Source organism: Ammospiza nelsoni, chromosome 4 (assembly GCF_027579445.1).
Source record: "Ammospiza nelsoni isolate bAmmNel1 chromosome 4, bAmmNel1.pri, whole genome shotgun sequence".
NCBI lineage: Eukaryota > Metazoa > Chordata > Aves > Passeriformes > Passerellidae > Ammospiza > Ammospiza nelsoni.
This window is the reverse complement of record NC_080636.1, coordinates 41,573,609-41,591,001: the sequence shown is the minus strand read 5'-3', so window position 1 is coordinate 41,591,001 and position 17,393 is coordinate 41,573,609. Positions and strand designations below refer to the sequence as shown.

The 17,393-nt window shown below is 47.1% G+C and overlaps 1 protein-coding gene across 1 annotated transcript; it reads left to right on the top strand.

Moving 5' to 3' along the window:
• The first annotated feature begins 8,307 nt into the window (after positions 1-8,307).
• Positions 8,308-14,777, top strand: CCNG2 (cyclin G2). Its single transcript, XM_059470459.1, has 7 exons — positions 8,308-8,678; positions 9,623-9,760; positions 10,494-10,744; positions 10,896-10,974; positions 11,056-11,154; positions 12,232-12,437; positions 12,936-14,777. Exons 1-7 carry the CDS (start codon positions 8,568-8,570, stop codon positions 13,066-13,068), a joined length of 1,017 nt encoding a protein of 338 aa, XP_059326442.1. The 5' UTR covers positions 8,308-8,567; the 3' UTR covers positions 13,069-14,777.
• Positions 14,778-17,393: the final 2,616 nt, after the last annotated feature.

The window sequence follows — 17,393 nt, the reverse complement described above, 5'->3', positions numbered from 1 at the left end:
TGTGGGGGGGACTCCGGGCAGAGCCGGGGACCGTCGGTAAAGTGGCGTTTAAAGCAGCGGCGAAGCGACGGCAAAAGGTGTTTGTTTATAAGTTAATTGCAAGCAAGCCCCGAGCTGTGCCGATCCCAGGCGAAAGTGTCATGGTCTCGCCTGTTCCTTGCGCATCCCCGGTCTCCCAGCCTGTGTGTGCTAGAACAGAGCTGCCTGTGTTAGCCCTGGTGATCTCTTGTTTACTGATCTGCAAAATATAAATAGGGATTTGCCCTGGGCTTCATTTATTTCCTTAGGCCTTCCCCGGCACAGAGGCCTGCAGCACTGTCCCTTTCCTTGTCGTTTCCAACCTGTCCGGCATTCCCACTGACAGCACAAGATGCCCGAAGTGTGGAAGCTGAGCCGTTGTCACACAGCTCCGTTTATTCCCTGAGACCTGGAAGCTTTTGAGTGTTTAAATCCTTTTGTAACCTAAGGTTTTTTGTTTTTTTTTTTTTTTTTAATGGGTTTGGGGCTGTGTTACAATACTGTACAGCAAAGACCAGGAAAAGAATAAATACTTGGCATGCAAATCCTGGCACGGTGATGAGTGTCAGAATCTTGCCGCACCACCAGCAGTTGAAATGAGGAGATAAAAGCAAGAAGTTCAGAGCAAAGGCAAATTGTTTTCTTTAAACTCCTTCCAGTATCTGTAGTTATTGGCTGTTCAGACAGTGCACAAAGGAGGATTTCCTCCGGAGATAATAAGCACAGTGACATATATCATCGAGGGAGAACATAGATTTTTTTTTTCTATTCATTTTCCAGCAAATTAACTCTGAAGCAGTTCGCTAAAAAATCATCCATCTCGAGCTTTTTTTAACCCCTTCCCTAGTAACATATAAGACTGAAATTAGAGTCTATTTTTGCTGCAGCAGCTCTTCTATGCTCAGGGTAAACTGTTCTTCAAATCCAAGCCTGCCATGTGCTGCTCCCTTCCATTTTTATTAATTTTTATCTTGAAACAGACTATGAATTTTAGAAGGTGTAGAGAAGGGCAAGTCCTGCTGGAATTTTATCTCGCTTTCACAATCCCATTCTAGGTCTTCTGGGTCTTGTTGCCTAAGAGTCAGTGTTTCAGAAGTCTGTAAAGCTGTGGCAGCTTTCCCAAATCCCAGTGGTAGTTTGAGACAGTGACCACAACCAAGGGATTTAGCAGGATGGAGCATGAACTCCATGTGTTTGCAGGGAGAGATGGAAAGAGGCAATAGGGCTTTGTGTTGACAACAAAGGCAAGGGTTAGATGGGATTTTAGAAGGAGTCCTGTGAGGGTGCTGAGGCCCTGGCACAGGTTACCCGGAGAAGCTGTGGCTGCCCCTGGATCCCTGGCAGTGTGCAAGGCCAGGTTGGACAGGGCTTGGAGCAGCCTGGGACAGTGGAAGGTGTCCCTGCCCATGGCAGGGGGTAGGACTGGAATGATCTGTAAGGTCTCTGCCAGCCAGGGATGCAAAGGTGAATGGTGATTTTCATACCCACCCAATCTAGGTGCACTCAAAGTTCAGCTCAGGGAGTTCAAATCACACAGCAGCCTCAGAGCAAGGGGAAACTCACCTTGGTGCCAGGCAGCTTGTGAGGCTACATTAAAATAGTTTAAGCTCCAAGAAATGAAGGAGCCATTTGAATATCCCAAGGGGCTGGAAGCATGCAGGCTTACAAAAATAACTTGTAAAAAAAATAAAAATAACAGCTGAACTGTTTGGGTTCAGCTGGTCAAGTTCCCTCTGTGACAGAGCACGTCCAGTGATCCTTGCAGTTACCACTGTGGCTGTGCTCTGACTCCAGCCATTACGTAACTTATCTATATTTATTGCCAACCTGTGATCCTTCAAGTAGCAAGCAGGCTTTGATCAGCCCAGAGGAGACAGTTTTGATGTTGGTTGAAGAAACAAAGCCTTAAAAAAAAAAAAAAAAAAAGGGAAACAGACTCTGCAGGTTTCTCGATTTTCCAGAAAGAAAGTTAAACTCTGTTTTCTTTGTGAGAGGGACAGCTTGCAAATGTGGAATGCTGGGGAAAGCAGCAGAAGGAAACGAGGAGAACCCTAAAAACATGGTTTGTGGTGAAATTACCTGACAAGGCTTTGCTCAGCTTCCAGGGAGTAAGTGCTTGTCAAGGAAAAATTTTCAGCACAAAGGAATTCTCCCAGGGGAATGAAATGGGGTTTGAACACTGAACTGTCTCGTCTCTGTGAAAACTGAACTATACAAAATCACTAGTAGTTCTTGAAAAACCTTCACCTTTTTCTTTGGGCAATGAATCAATCGATGGAATGCTGATTTTCCAAGTGAGCAGTGTGAAAATCAGTATATACAAATTATTAGGCTCTTCCACCTCATGAGTACATCAGCTGTTCTTGTTCCTACAGGCAATAATTAGCTGCACTTTGGGGAAAAAAAAAATTAACACCCCCCCCCCCCCCCAACTGGTATTGCTGAAGAATGTGGCAAAGGAAAAAAGGAAACTAGATGCAGGCTCCTTCTTTTCTTGGAGCTCAAGCTTAGCTTTCCAGCACAGCTGTTAAGGAAGGCTGTTGGCCTTGGAAAGCACCATCAGTGGAAGGACAGGAGTGTCAGCTCCAGTGGAACATCTCCACAAAGGCCCCTCAGGACTTTGTGTAGCTGTTCCCACCCTGCTCTTCCTCCCAGCAGGAATTTCAATTATTTACTAGGAAAACAAACCCTTCTCTTTGAGCTGCACAAGATTCTCTTCCTATCTGTTCCCAGCATGGAGCTCCCCAAAACACCAGGACACAGTTCTGCTTTCATCCAGAACAGTCAGATACATGCTCACATTTAGCAAATGAAGCACCTCTTTCACCTCACTCAGTGATTAATTCGGAGAGGGGAGCTGCAGACACTAAATTAACCTTTTTACCTGATTTAGTTTTACTAAATAAACAGCCCCATAATGTAATTTTCTCAACCAGAGCTGCTATTTTCTGCTGTTTGCTTTGCTATTTGGAACGTGTTCTGTTCCAGCTCTATTTCATTGAACTTGGTGACAGCAGTATCTTCAGACTGTCCCCTTCACCCTGGGGATGCCACCAGTAAATCCATCATTCTTCCCAGAAAATAGATTATTAACTGGAAACACATGTCAGAACGTGCAAGAATACCAGCAGTGACACAAATGTGCCTCCTCCTTTCAGCATTCCCAGTTTTACCTCTTTAGTTTTTGCAGAGTGGTGTCATTGAATACAGCTTTTATTCCATTTCCCCCTTCCAAAACATAAAAATTCCTTGATTTTCTCCGTTTTTAAAAGGCAGTTCATGTTGATTACCTGGCCGTGGCTATGCTTTCTTGTCCAGATCAATATTTCTCACCGGATGTTTTGTGTCCTGGCGAGTTGATAACCTTACAAAAAGATCAGAGTTGCTGTGATGGGTGTGGATGTGCCTTTCCCAACGGGCCATTTGCACTTCTCTGTGCGGATGAGGATCACGTTTGCTGTTGGTGCCTCTGAGAAAGTGTGTCTGGGTGATTTCTTCTGGCAGGGAGCAGCAGCGTGTGAGTGAGACGTGCCTGGATGCAGTATCCTGCCACAGAGCTATGCTGGCAATGTTCCTGCAGCTGTTCCTTGGGAAACATCTGTGGGGCTGGCCTGGAGCTTGGTGCATCTCCCTTCACCCCTCTCAGAGCAGCTGGGCTTTGGAAAGCAAGGGGGAAATGGGATATTCCTTACTGGCACAGAGTCCTCAAGACTTGCAGAATTCCAGTGCCTGTTATTTCAGTAGGAACAACTGATCCACCCGACTGAAACTTTTCACATTTACAGCTGGGAAAACCCTTCCATCTGTGATATCTGTGTTTGTGTTGGCTGATAAAGAGAATTATGTACTGGCTGATGCCATCTCATAATTAGTGATTGTCCCTGTGCAAAGTATAGAAGACATTGTCCCAAGATCTCAATTTTAGCAAAGGACATACAAGAATTTAACACAGCCTGGGAAAGGAGGATTTTGTGAGATAATTAAGGGCTTCTCATCTTTTCTGGAAAATGGAAAGTTAAATCAGAAAATAAGTGTTAAATCATAAAATAAATTTACAATACCTGGTCCTTAGAGCTGAATGCTTCCTAGTAAATCATTTTACTCAGCAGTTGCCTAGTTCTACAGGCAGGAAGGTGACTGCCTTTATTTTTTTCCTTGGTTTAACTTTTAATGACTAATTTAAATTCCATTTATGCAGAATCGCTGTGATTTCGAAAACGCCTCCTGAAATTATGCAGAACCACCTTTCTAAAAAAAAAAAAAAAAAAAAAACCAACAAAACTTTCCAAAGCCTTAAGTACAACGCTGCCTAGAATTATCCTGTCAATTAAATAAAAGAACCCACTTAAAGACTTGGAATTTCCTTCAAGAATCAGGGTTTTAGCACTGCATGCAATTTAGTTTTTAGCTGTGCTTTACAAGTTTTATGCCAGCTACTGGGAATAAGAACATTTTCCAAGAAAGAAACTGTTTCCCAGTAGATTTTTGGACTTCTCTCTTTTAGGAAACTCATCTTGGGAGTCTTGTCCCAGGACTGTGGTGCAGCTGTGCTGGTATAAGGGCTCTTATTTAAATAAGGCAGTTATTTTCAGTAAACAAAGTATGTGCTATTAGTACATGGTAGATTTCTTTAAATTATAACAGAGATTCTGTCTGAAACTTACTAAGTTACCACAGATTTGTGTTTGGGTCTTGTCAGCTCAAAATACTTTGTGCTCTGAGTTTTCTGAGCAAACAGGCTGGGTCTCTCTTTTCTGCCCCCTCCCTTCCTTTTTCCAGCAGCTGCTTGGAACTTGGGGTGTGGTCTCTGGGAGAGGCACTGTCACTGCTCCTCTCTGCGTTTGTCCAGTGAATCTCTTCCCTAACACCAAGCTCCGTGTAATCTCTTACTGGGATGCCTTGCTCTCCTTTGGTCTCACAGGCAGCAAGCAATAAATCTGAATAAATTAATTTCTTTGTGAATGCTGAACTCGATTTCCAGGAGCACCAGGTGAGAGGTGTGGAATTACACTCCTGTGGGCAGACAGGGGCTGGACCAGAGGGAACACTGCTCCATGGCTACTGGAGGATCAAATGCCACTTTCCCTCAGGGGCTGCTGTCTGGGGAACAAGGTTTAAACTCTGACAGATTTATGGATCATTTCATCTGCTAGACTCGTTCCTTCCAAAGGGCCTGGTGAGGGGAAGCCCATGCCAAGGTTTTGATAGCTTTTATCCCCTAGGCACTGATCCCATTGCTCTTGGAGCAACAGCACCTGTGAATTGTTTCTCAGTGTGTGTACAGGTGGAGCCTTGATGGGTGTTTTCTGATATGTGTGTTTTGTACAAAAACACCACTCTGAGACTCCTGCCTTGCAGGTGTGAGCAGTGCTGCTGTCCTCCACACCGGCATAATGGGGTGTGGAGCACTATAAGGGACACTGGGATTCATTTGAGGCTGTAAATCGGTGCAGCTCTTTGCATAAGTGGCTCAAGGGAACTGTTGCTCAAGTGACCCCCGCTTTTCCTCCGTGGGTGTCCAGAGTGGGCAGACAATGGCTGTGTCTGGAGCGTTAATTACTCTGTGTCCCTTAATCACCACGGTTTGTAATCCTATTGCAGTGTGGAAATCCACATGCCACAGGGCCCAATCAACACCTCTGTGTCATCCCCTGCCACTCAACACACAGCTCCCAGCCACCCAGAACCATTCCTGGGGAGTGCTTTGGGCATGCCTGGACAAGTTTTGCCAGGCCATTTTAGCAGATAGTTTAGCCAGGCTGGCCACAACAATCCCTGTTCAATAGGATGTGCATCTTTGGGTTCCCAAAGAATGTCAGGAAGGAACTGCTGCTCTGTAAAGCGTGTTACAGAAGAGGTAAATTGTGTTTCCTCAGAATGCTGGAAACGTTTCTTGTTCTCCCCCCACATTCTCACTCCCCTGAATCCCAAATAAATGCCACATTGAAGGAAAATTATTCCTTGAATAAGGGGAAAAATAGAAAAGAACAACAGATTTTGTTCGCTGACCTCAGCATGACTCCTCCTTTGCCTACAACACTCCATTGTTCTGCCAGGTCCAGGCAGCACAGGGAGCAGACTCATTTTCCCTGGTTTTAATCCCAAAGGTGCAGTCCATCACTTATATTAAGGATCCTTGGGGTTTGGTTGTTTTGTTTTTTGGTTGGGTTTTTTTTTTTTCCTTGATCCTACTGAGCTGTTTTCAACAAGTGAGTTAATACTGAGGAACAAAGATGGGGCAGGAATCCCTCTCTCCTAATCTGGGAAATGAGCCATGGTCTGGTAAGAGATTCCCCCCTTAGGCTACATGAGATATGAGGGATACTTTTTCAGAGTGTTCTATGAGGTTTAAATTAGTAAAAGGGAAGGAATGTATGTGTTCAAGCAGGTATCTGTACTGGTACTTTTGGAGCTGTCATGCTCTGTGCTTACACAATGAACCCTTTTGTCCTTTTAGGTAAACTGGAACATGTGGTGCTTTCCTACAGCAGCTGGAGAAGGAAGAACATCCCTACTCCATCTCTGTGACAGCAAGATGCACTTTGGAATGTGGGGAAGAAAAGAAAGGGAGCAACTGCTAGGGGGATTTTAATACCAGAGACTGGAGCTGAGACACTCATCCCATAAACATTACCTGAAAGATGTCACTGCATGCAGCTGGCTGGAAGTCAGTTCCATTAGCAGCAATTGTTCAGTCTGGAGCAGGTCCATGTCTCAAACAGCTTTTATCCTCCCCAGAAATCAGTCTGTGTGATGGGAGGGATGGTCAGGTATATCTGCTGGTAGCTACAGGAACTCCAGCCCACGTCAGGAACATCCTGAGGAAAAGTCGAGCATGTTTACAGCGATCTCAGAGTCGCTGGCATCAAAATAAATTTGAGGGAAGTGTTGGCCGTCATCACTGGCACTGCAGACAGGGACTTGAAGTAGAGCTTGGCAGAGCCCAGCACTGCTGATGGCTCGGTGGAGAAGGCGGATTTACTTTTCCAGCCTGTGACATTTCATAAACATTTTCTGTTTGTTGGAGCTGTGGAACCTCACGAGGTCAAACCCAGCACTAATCTGTCAGAGTTACCTCCCCAGACTTTTGTCTCCAGTGTGTATACACATCCAATCGCTGCACTTTGGGATTGTCCCGGGACATTTATCCCTTTGTGTTTATCCATGAGCACGTTGGAACAGCCCCACAAAGCCTCCAGAAGATATTTATTTTGTTTTTTCTGGTCCTGAGGACTCCATTAAGCAGAGGAGCCCTTTGATTCAGCCTTTGACTTTGGGGGTTGATCCACCACCTCCTTCCTGACCCACTGGGGCTTCGATTCATTCCACAGGAAGGGAAGTTTGGAAGTGCGCATCCCAAAACCACTGCAACACCGGGCTGCACAGAAATCTCTCGGTCTGAAGTAAGACACGGAGGGGTTTTAAATCCAGACGGGTCTTTGAGAACCCTCAAGGAACAACATGAGGAGAGTCCCACAGAGTTACATGGAGAGTTTGATCCATGAGGGCTGAGCATCCTCAGGCTGCTCCAGTCAGCTCAGCGTTCATCTTTATCCTGATTCGGGATACGGGAGTTCTGTGGGACAGGCGGTGTGGGGACAAGGGAGGGCTGAGGAACAGGCGGTGTGGGGACACGGGAGGGCCGTGGGGACACGGGAACGCCGTGGGACAGGCGCTGTGGGGACACGGGAGCGCTGTGGGACTGAGGGCGAGCGCTGCCACCCCCTCCTCCCCCCTCCATCGCCTCAGGACGCGCGCGCGCGGGCTCGTCGCGGTTGCCAGGGCTCGGAGCACTGGGCGGGGTGGAGGCAGAACTCGGCTGGCCAATCAGGACAGACCCCGCCTCGGGCGGTGGCCAATCGTCGCAAGTAAACAACACTCCCCTCCGCGAGGCGGGGAAGGGGCGGGGCGAGCGGCTCCGCCGGCCAATCAGAGGCCGGGAACCGCGGGCCAATCCCAGCGCGCGAGGATTTGGGCGGTCTTTTCAAAACGGATGAGGAGCCGCTGGTGTCCCTTTAAAGGCGTGATGCGTCCCTCGCTGTGTTCCTCCGCGCGGCCTCCCCGCCCCACTGCAGCAGCGCGGTGCCGCTCCGATCCCCGCTGTGCTGGAGCTCCGCGGTCCGGCCGTGCCCTCCCCGGACCTCGGAGACCAGTTGGGGCGCCCTCGGGCCGCGTGAGTGGGGCGTGGACTATTTGTCTTCCGTGAGCCGCCTCACCGGCGGGGATCGCTCCGCGCGGGACAACAGAAGCCGTGGGCGGGGACGCGGCGCCGCCATCTTGGAGCGGGGCCGGGGCCGGGGCGGAGGGGAGCGGCTGGGGATGGTGCCGTGACAGTGCCGTGACTCCCCGCGGGGGTCCAGGCCGCCCTGCCTGGATGCGGGGTCAGCGGCCGAGCCCACCCCCGTCCGCGCGGTGACGGGAGCCGGGCTCGCCTCCCCCTCCCCGAGCGGTGAAGGGCTGCGGGGGGGGCCCGGTGTCCCCTCGGCCCCGGCCTGCGGGGCCCATTTGTTTCCCTGCTGCGGAGGGGAAGGAGGCGAAGGGAAGGGAAGATGAGCAGCGAGGCGCTGTGGCTTTTCAAGCAGCTGAACCTCCATCTGGAGCTGGAGGGGAGGTTCCAGCCCCGCGAGAAGGGACTCAGCCTCATCGAGGGCGCCGCCGAGGTGGGTCAGGGTGTCGGGGGGCTCCTCTGGGCTGCACGAAAATTTCAGAGAAAATTCCGGCTAATGGAATTTAAAGCGCGCTAACTGCGGAAAGTTAATTCTTTTCTCTGTATGCGCCGCTTGCCTTTTGTTTTAATTCTGTATTCGTCTGTAGGTATTAACGTTACCTTATCCAAGCGCTGTGACCTGCAGGGCAAGGCGTTTAGTACTTTAGGTGTTTAGTATTTATTGTTTAAACTTGGAGCGAGCGCGGGAGCGAGAGGTTGTGTATTGTTACCGTCAGGAGAGCTTCCTGCCGCTGCAGGGGAGGTGGGATGTAACAAACAGGGGACCCACTGGCTTTTCATTGGCGCTGTCTGGGGAAATGAACCCAGAACCGTTCAATGCTGAGCAGCAAAATGTAAATAGACCATAAACGTCTCCGCGTTAACGACCAAAGTTCCTTACTGAGTTCGGGGCAGGCTTATTATGTGCCTTCGGGTGCATATGAGTTCTTTGGGAATAGCCTTAATATTTAAAAACAAAAAAAAAATCCCTGAGATAAGTCTGCTTGTTTGTTGTGAAAGCAGAGCTGTTGCTTAAATATTGACATGCAAGGCAGAGAGCTGTGTGGTCATTTTTAAGGGCGGGAGTCACTGTGTATGCCTGCAGTTGGTGACTTATTTAAGTCTTAAATGTGTCTTAAAAGAAGCAAGTGGAGAGCAGGAGATGTGGTTATGCTGGCTGTTGCACCAGTGAGGCTCAGGACCTGGCTGTACTCTCTGAACCGCGGGTGTGATTTGAGTCCAAAGTGTCTAAATTTATTTTCTTTTCAATTCAAGTGAAATAAAGTATTTAAGGAAAAGTTTGCTCCTGTTTGAGCTAAATAAAAGGCTCTTTAGGGAGTGAGGCACGGCGATTGCTGCTGCCACAGAATAATTCTGAGTTTGCCTCTCTTGCCATAGAATGAGAACACTCTGTGTCCAAGACAAAGGAATGCCAAGGTGGAAGATCTTTGGAGTCTGACCAACTTCTTTGGATTTGCAACTGAAACGTTTGTTTTGGCTGTCAACATTCTGGACAGATTCTTGGCTCTTATGAAGGTATGAGTGTGGCTCTTGATTCAGCAGCAGCTCTGAGGTCTCCTTTGTGAACCTGCAGTTGAGTGCAGTTCCTTTCACCCCTAAGGACAAGTAGCAGCTTGATTTACTTCCTCTAATAACTCTGTAACCATCACCATGCAGGTGTCTGAGACAGGAGGAATTAAGGGAAACAAGCCAGGAAGTGTTAGAGGCTGTCTCTGGGCGCTGAGCTAAAGCTTAGCTTAGCCTTGGGACCGACACCAAGTGATCATTTCCTGCTTGGTTGTGCTGCTTTAAGGCAGGAAGCTTGGACTGAAAGCAGTTCCTCATTATTAGATCAGCAGAGAAAACGAAGTTGCATCACTTCTCTGGTCAGGCTGGCCTTGAAGTGGCACGGAATGTACAGCGGTAGAGGGGAGAGGAGAGCAGGGGCAGGAACAAGCTGTGGAGGGATGGGGCTGCCCAGAACAGGCTCAGACTGGATTTGTGTGGGCTGGGCGAGCACTGCCGCTCGGAGGAGCAGGGAATTGCAGTTCCCACCGCGATGTATTTGTGTCCTGGTGGGGAACAACCTGAGGAGAGGCTGCTCAGCTGTGGGACTTGACTTGCTCAGCCCCAGTGGCGTTTGCTCCAGCTCAAGTGAGGGGACTGCTTATGGCTGGGGCAGGAGCAGGAGCTGGCCAGCATGGGGTTTGGTGGAGATGATTCCAGACACACTTGGTGATGCACTCATGGCTCTTCCTGTGGTTTTCAGGTGAAACCCAAGCATTTGTCTTGCATTGGAGTTTGCTGCATGCAGCTGGCCGCCCGTGTGGTGGAGGAGGAATGCAACATCCCGTCTGCTCACGAGATCATCCGCATCAGCCAATGTAAATGCACTGTGTCCGACCTGAAACGGATGGAAAAGATAATTTCAGAAAAGTTGCACTTTGAATTTAAAGCTACTACTGCCTTAACCTTCTTGCACTTGTACCATACTATTGTACTCTGTCATACCTCAGAAAGGTGAGCTGGTGGTGTTTGCTGAGCCCCTGTTAATCCTCTCTGAGATGATTGCAGCCTTGGCTGTAGAGGAGGCAGCTCCTCAGTTCTTGCTTCCTGGTGAGGGAATGCTTGTTCATGCAGACCCTTCCTTCTTCTCTTGGATGTCTCACAGGAAAGAAGTGTTGAATCTGGACAAGTTGGAAGCACAGCTAAAAGCTTGCAACTGCCGTCTGGTGTTCTCTAAAGCAAAAGTGAGTAGAAGCAGTTGCTTGTAGCTGCTGAGTGGGTTTGTGGTGGCTGTGGTGCTGAGTGCTGTTTCCTGGTCCTTTCAGCCATCTGTCCTGGCCTTGTGCCTTCTCACTCTGGAAGTTCAGACTCTGAAATCTGTTGAGCTCTTGGAGATCCTTCTGCGTGTTCAAAAGCATTCGAAGGTGAGTGTTCTCAGCGGGTTGTTTGGGCTGACATTGTTAATGATGGGTGATGTTGCATTTAGGGTCCCTTAAATGCATCCCTAAATGTGTCTTTACAGGGTCTGTTTGGCTGAAAGAAGCAATTAAAAAATAAGCTTAAATGTATAAAATCAGAGGAACTGCTGACCCAGTGTGTATTCAATGCATGCTTTAACAGGCAGCTGATGGAACTTCTACGGCTCTGGCTGTGTGGTCTGGGGAAACTTCCAGTCTGTTCTGGGGCTGCAGGGCTGCTTATTCTTTTACCTGAATAATTAAACCTGGGGGTACTATTATTATTATCATCATCACCATCACCTGAGGATTTTCTCCCTGGATGGAGGTCAGGCACTGAACAGGTTTCCCCCCCAGGGAATGGGCACAGCATGAGCCTGGCACAGCTCAAGGAGCATTTCGACAATGCCCTTGGGTACAGGGTGGAATTGGTGGGTTTGTCCTGTGCAGGGTCAGGAGTCGAACTCCATGATGCTTGTGGATTTCTTCTAGCTCAGGATATCCTATGAACTAAAATGGGATTCATGGCCTCTAGCTGTGTGCTGCCTGCCTTGATGGCCTAGAAGCAGCTTTTCACTCTTGCAGTCTGATGGAACAACCCCAGTTTCTTAAGGGATAAAAGTAGTTCCTTAAAGTACTATATTATTCTATTTTAAAATGGTGGTTTAAAGTTTTTTCTTCTGTTTTAAAGCAGTTTAAACAACTTCACTTCGATTTGAAAATGGAATTTTAAAAAACTTTTATTCCATTTTAAAATAGAATAACCTTTTTCATTTTTCCTTTGGAAGCAATAAAGAAAATGGTAACAAGGACTGACAGGCAAACTGTCAGCCTAACTCCACCTTGAGCAGGGACTTGTCTGGAAGGTGTGTAGGAGTTGGTAGCTCACCTTTAAAAGCAACTTTGACAAAGGTATCACAGTTATGACTCACTTCTGTTTGACTGATATTTTTTCCCAAGAAGGTAAAATGGAGGCAGGAGTTATCCTTAGAGCCTATATGTTATGGACTAACTAACTTCTGGGTTTTGGGTTTTTATTTTCAGATAAGTGATAGTGACCTACTTTACTGGAGGGAGCTGGTCTCTAAATGCCTGGCAGATTATTCTTCTCCTGAATGCTGCAAGCCTGATCACAAAAAACTGGTTTGGATTGTTTCGAGGCGCACAGCCCAAAACCTACAGAACAGTTACTACAGTGTTCCTGAGCTGCCAACGATCCCAGAGGGTGCATGTTTCAATGGAAGTGAGAGGTGGGTAACTCTTGGCTGCTTCATTTGTGGGGAATTCTCCTTTTCCTCTATGTAACTATAGAGGAATTAATTGCTGCTGCTTGGGAAATAACAAAGTGCTAGCTCTGACAGTATTGCTGGGCTTGGAATATGCCTTCAGCACATGGAGGGAAGGGGGAGATGTCATTGTTCAGAGCTTCTTGGCTGGGTGGGGGGAGGCACTATTGGGTTTCAGGAAGGCTTGCAAGGGTTTTCAGTCCCCAGAAGGAATTGATGCTTGCTGCCTGGAAAACTGGCTGCTTGCTCGGTAGGGTGGTGTTGGCATCAGGAGGATTGTGCCTTGTTAGGATTTCAGCTTTAGGAGCCCTAAGGAGCTTTAGGCTGAGCAGCATTTATTTAGATGCAGGATGTTGCTGCTAGCAACACAAAGTGTGCAAGAAATGCCAGGATTGAGGAGTGCTTTGCCACTTTGCAGGGGCTGTGCTTTGTTAAAATTACCTTTCCCACTGTTCCTTCTAGTGAAGACTCCTGTGAAGACATGAGCAGCGGGGAAGAAAGCCTTAGCAGCTCTCCTCCGAGTGATCTGGAAGGCACCTTCTTCTTTGAACTCAAACCTAAACCCAAGTGGCAAACTCTCAGCTGTGGCTCTTAGCATTGAGTCTGGATTGTATTAGGCTGAAGTGTTGAATGCACCATAGAGTCTTTTGGCAATAATAAATGAGGTGGTGATCTGTAAACTGTATTAAGGCAAAACTTGCAGTGGTATATCAATGCTTTGAATGCCTGCCTTGGTTTTTTGTTGTTGTAATTTTAAGGAATTAAAAAAAAAAAGTAATTCAGGTCCCCAGATCAGCAAAAAAAGAAAAAAAAGTTGTTGTACAGTTCTGTTGTCAACAGCCATGAATGTAGTTCTGTACCTGGTGGTCCAAAACGCTCAGCAGCTCAATACCTGAGCTGATTTCAGGGTCTTGTCTGAGAAGCATGGAGCAAGAGTGAGAAGCTTTCCTGAAGGTTAAATGGGAAGCACTTGGTTGATGGAAGAAACTTGCTCCATGGGTTCAGTCAAGCAAGGGAGGGGCCCAAGAGGAACTGTGCAGGTGTTGTCCTGGGATGTTCTCGAGATTCCACATGACAGAATCCCAAGCTTGGCTTGATTTCAGTGTTGACCCTGCTTGGAGCAGGAGATTGGACTGCAGTCCCTCTCGAGGACACCTCCACTCCTTCTGGGAGTGGTGTCCTGGGGTTAGATCCAAGTGGCTGGGTGGGTTACAGGGAGCATGTATGTGTGTACATAGTGCCAGGCTGGAATGGTTTACTCTCCAATGGGCCCAACACTGAAACTGCTTTTCCTTTTCAGCAGGGTCTTGAGTTGTGTGCTCCAAGTAGCAATTTTTGAAGCTTGGCTTTTATAAACTTCAGGGATCCCTATTTCACACCAGGAGTATGTGTGGTAAGCAGGAGGTTTCTAGTCAATATAGTTTTCACTTTGAGGTAGTATAAATTGTGTGGCCAGGAGTAATTCCATGTTTTCTTTAGTACGGATGTTTTTACACTGAAATTCACATAGTATACTTCAGTGTGTTTGAAATCCTAACATGTCAATCCATGCTATTAGCTTAGACTTCTTAACTTGGTAAGCCTTGCTAAGTCTACATTCCCCTGAATATTTAACCCTTGTAGTTGTTTTTCAGTATATTCATGTTATTGATTGAGTCATAATCAGACTTGTTTGCATGCTGATGTAAAGCAGTTAGTGCAGGAGAAGTGGAAATTACGCAGTAAAATATCAGGTAAATGTGATGGTGAAGTAGTTAATGTAATGGTTTTTCTTCTGAACTTTGTTATCAAAGCACAAGTTCCAGTCTAATTGTGTTTCTCCCTGGTGAGGACATAGCTAAAGCAGACTAAAGTAGCTCAGAGTAACGGTGTGAGGTGTGGTGGTGCCAAAGTAGAAATGAAGGAGCAAACAAGCTAAAAGCTGTTTCCTAGGTGCCAGCGTTGCTTTAGAAAGGTAAGAGTGATGCTGTAAGTCCATAACTGTTATGTGGTTTCAGTTTTCTAAAAACACACAAAAGTTTACAAAAAGTGTATATGAAAATGTAAATTTAAAAAAATGTACAGAAAAAAAATTTAAAACAAAAAAAGAGCAGAAAATACTGTATTTTTTTACATTGTATGTAACTTTTTGTAGGTCTGTGGCATGTAGATAGTAATTTATTGTGTACTCTGTATGATACAAATAATGTACCTCTGAAGACTTCTTGCTGCAAGTCTCTGCTCACTTCAGGAGTGCTTGGGTAAGGAACCTACTGAGTCTTGTTTCAGTTGAGAACAAAAATAAACCAAGTGCTCTGTTTGTTACCTGCTGTGGCAGTCGGTTCCTTGAAGCTTTTGGCTTCGTTTTTTTTTTTTTTTTTTTTTTTTTTTTTTTTTTTTTTTTTTTTTTGTGCTGTGCAGGGTGTGTGATCCCACAGCTGGGTTCCAGCTTTCCCAGGAGTTGTGGCAAGAACAAGGGGAGACTGCACAGCACTGGATGGAAATCTCACCTCAGCATGAGGTATTCCATGCTCATTGGCACATCCAGAGCTCCTGCCACGGGTTAAGGGTCATTCCAGCTCTGGGTTCTGCAGGAATTGTCCTTGCTGCTGTTTTTTTGCAGTGCAGCCTGGTCACCACACCTGGAGATGCCACTTGGGTCCCCTCAGCACGGCACCCTCCTGGCTCGGGAGTCGGCTGGAGCGCGTGCACCGCGTGGGTGAGCTTGGGGCAGGGTGGGAAGCCACGGGCTGTGTCCTGGGCTTGCACAGCTTGGGTGTGCCATCCAGCCCCTTTCATGTCTGTTCCATGTGGAGAAATGGGCTTGGGAGAAGGTTGTGGGCTTCACTTCTTTGGCTGGAATGATGGAGGCTCAACTTTGATTCTGCCAGGGCAGGTGGCTGTGGATCTCCCCGAGGAGGTTTGCCTGGCTTCCCCCAGAGAGCGGGGATTTTGGTGGTTGGCTTGTTTGTAATAGCAGAGGTCTGCATGGCTTGTAGGTGCTGTTTGGGGCTTGTGGTCACGGGGGTTTAAATGCCTGCTCATTTTCATAACTGCTCTGTCAGTAAGACTGGTTTGGGTGAGGGCTGAGAGGGCTCAAAGGCAATGGTTTTGTGGGGAAGCCATCCCCTGAAATAACTCCTGCCTGTGTCCACTTCCTGGGATGTTGCTTCCTGTGCTGCTGAACCTATTGGAAGCATAATGCTGAAAGTTCACACAGGTTTCTGAGAGCATCTTGAAATGTCATCCTGCTGCTCTCCTCTGGCTGGACTGGGCCACAAGGGATCTGTAGTGGAAGCACTTTTGTTCCTGGTGAGTTGTCATTGCATAATTAAATAATTCTAACAATGGCCTTTTAAACAGGAAACTTGACTTCCCCACCACTTGATGACATATGACAAGTGACACTCAGCAATAAAGTGTTCAGAATAAATCAGTGCATTCAGACCCTGGTCCTTAACAGCTCCCCTTTTTTTTCCTGATGGAATAAGGAGGATATTCCTGCCAGAGCTTAGAGCACTCTGAATTTAGAGCAGCATGCACTAAAGAGCTCTCTTTGGCTCTCTCTAGGCCATCTCTTTGCTTGGACTAACAGGTGAGTGAGTTATTCTGTGATCCCACTTGGCTGTCAGGGCTTTGGAGCTCAGCAAAATGGGAATCAGTAAATGCTTGGCACATATATAGTGTTATTTATCTTAAAATACATGTTGCAGCTGTGGGGTGTCACATGGCTACGCTTTGTGGTGTAAGCCTGTGGCTGGTGTAGTGCATCTCCTGAAAGCAGAAAGTTGCCATAACAACTGAATGAAATCAATTAGAGTAATAAGCAATTAAAATCTCATCCTTAATGTTGCATAAACATAGCATTTCGCTCATGAATTATTAGTGCTCTTGCCTCTAGACCTGTACATTCTGGTTCTGATTTGCAATCTCAACCATTTTTGAATTAATGAAGCGTTTAATTTCTCCTTCAAAGAGTGCTGGTGGGTTTTTTTTTTGGCCATGGCAAGTAGGTGGTTCATCAGGGACGTGAACACTGTTAAACTCCTAAATGGAGGAAACGTTTGTGATGGGATTTTTGGAGTGCTCAGCACTGGCTTTGTTTCTACCCAGTGAAGTCAAGAAGGGGAAGAGTAGCCTGTGGTCTAGGGAAATTTAGGTCCTGGGCCTATGTGGAGGGATAGAATGTAAGAAAATAAAGATAGTGCAGAAGGCAGTCTCACCCTGAGGAGCTGCAGCCGTTCTAATCACCAAAGATCAAGAACAGGCCTGCCCTTAACAGGCCACAGCTGTGTCCAGTAAGAAGATGAGTGCTACAAAAGGGTGGGTTAGCTGGGTGAGGGGAGAGCTGGAGTTGGTTGGCTGTGCTGTGAAGGAGGAGCCAGTGCTGCGAGGAGGAGGGGCTGTCCGTGAGAAACCACAGAGAAGGTATGGGACTTTTGCAATAAGATGACAACAGGCCTAGGAAGACAAAGGCAGATCCTTCTTCTGTTCCCCACTTCCTCCTTGGCCTAGGAAGACAAAGGCAGATCCTTCTTCTGTTCCCCACTTCTTCCTTGGCCTAGGAAGACAAAGGCAGATCCTTCTTCTGTTCCCCACTTCCTCCTTGACCTTCTGTGTATTCCTGAGCCTCTTGCTTCCTTTGTTCCCTTTGTAGAACAAAGCCAGGAATAGTTCCTTGCTGTAGTGCTCAGTTCTCAAGGATAAATCAGCTTAAACCAGGGAGTGGCAGAGCTGTTGTGGAAAGGTGTGAGGGCCTGTGGGGAAGCAGGGTTTGCTGACTGTTGGCTTTGCAAGGGCCTGTAGGCTTGTTCTGCAAGAGTTTTGTGTGGCTGGGGGTCAAATGTTTCAAAGGTAAGAGTGCAGTTTATAATCCAGAGTCTCCAAGGAACTTAGGAAAACATGTCTATTTAGACCACTAGCTAAATAGTGGTCCTGTCA

What these genes read in the sequence shown, in the direction of transcription:
- CCNG2 (XM_059470459.1), top strand. Translation starts at nt 8,568, where the DNA reads ATGAGCAGCGAGGCGCTGTGGCTTTTCAAGCAGCTGAACCTCCATCTG. An exon ending in GATTCTTGGCTCTTATGAAG is followed by an intron (nt 9,761 to 10,493) that starts GTATGAGTGTGG and finishes TGTGGTTTTCAG; the next exon opens with GTGAAACCCAAGCATTTGTC. An exon ending in CTCTGTCATACCTCAGAAAG is followed by an intron (nt 10,745 to 10,895) that starts GTGAGCTGGTGG and finishes GATGTCTCACAG; the next exon opens with GAAAGAAGTGTTGAATCTGG.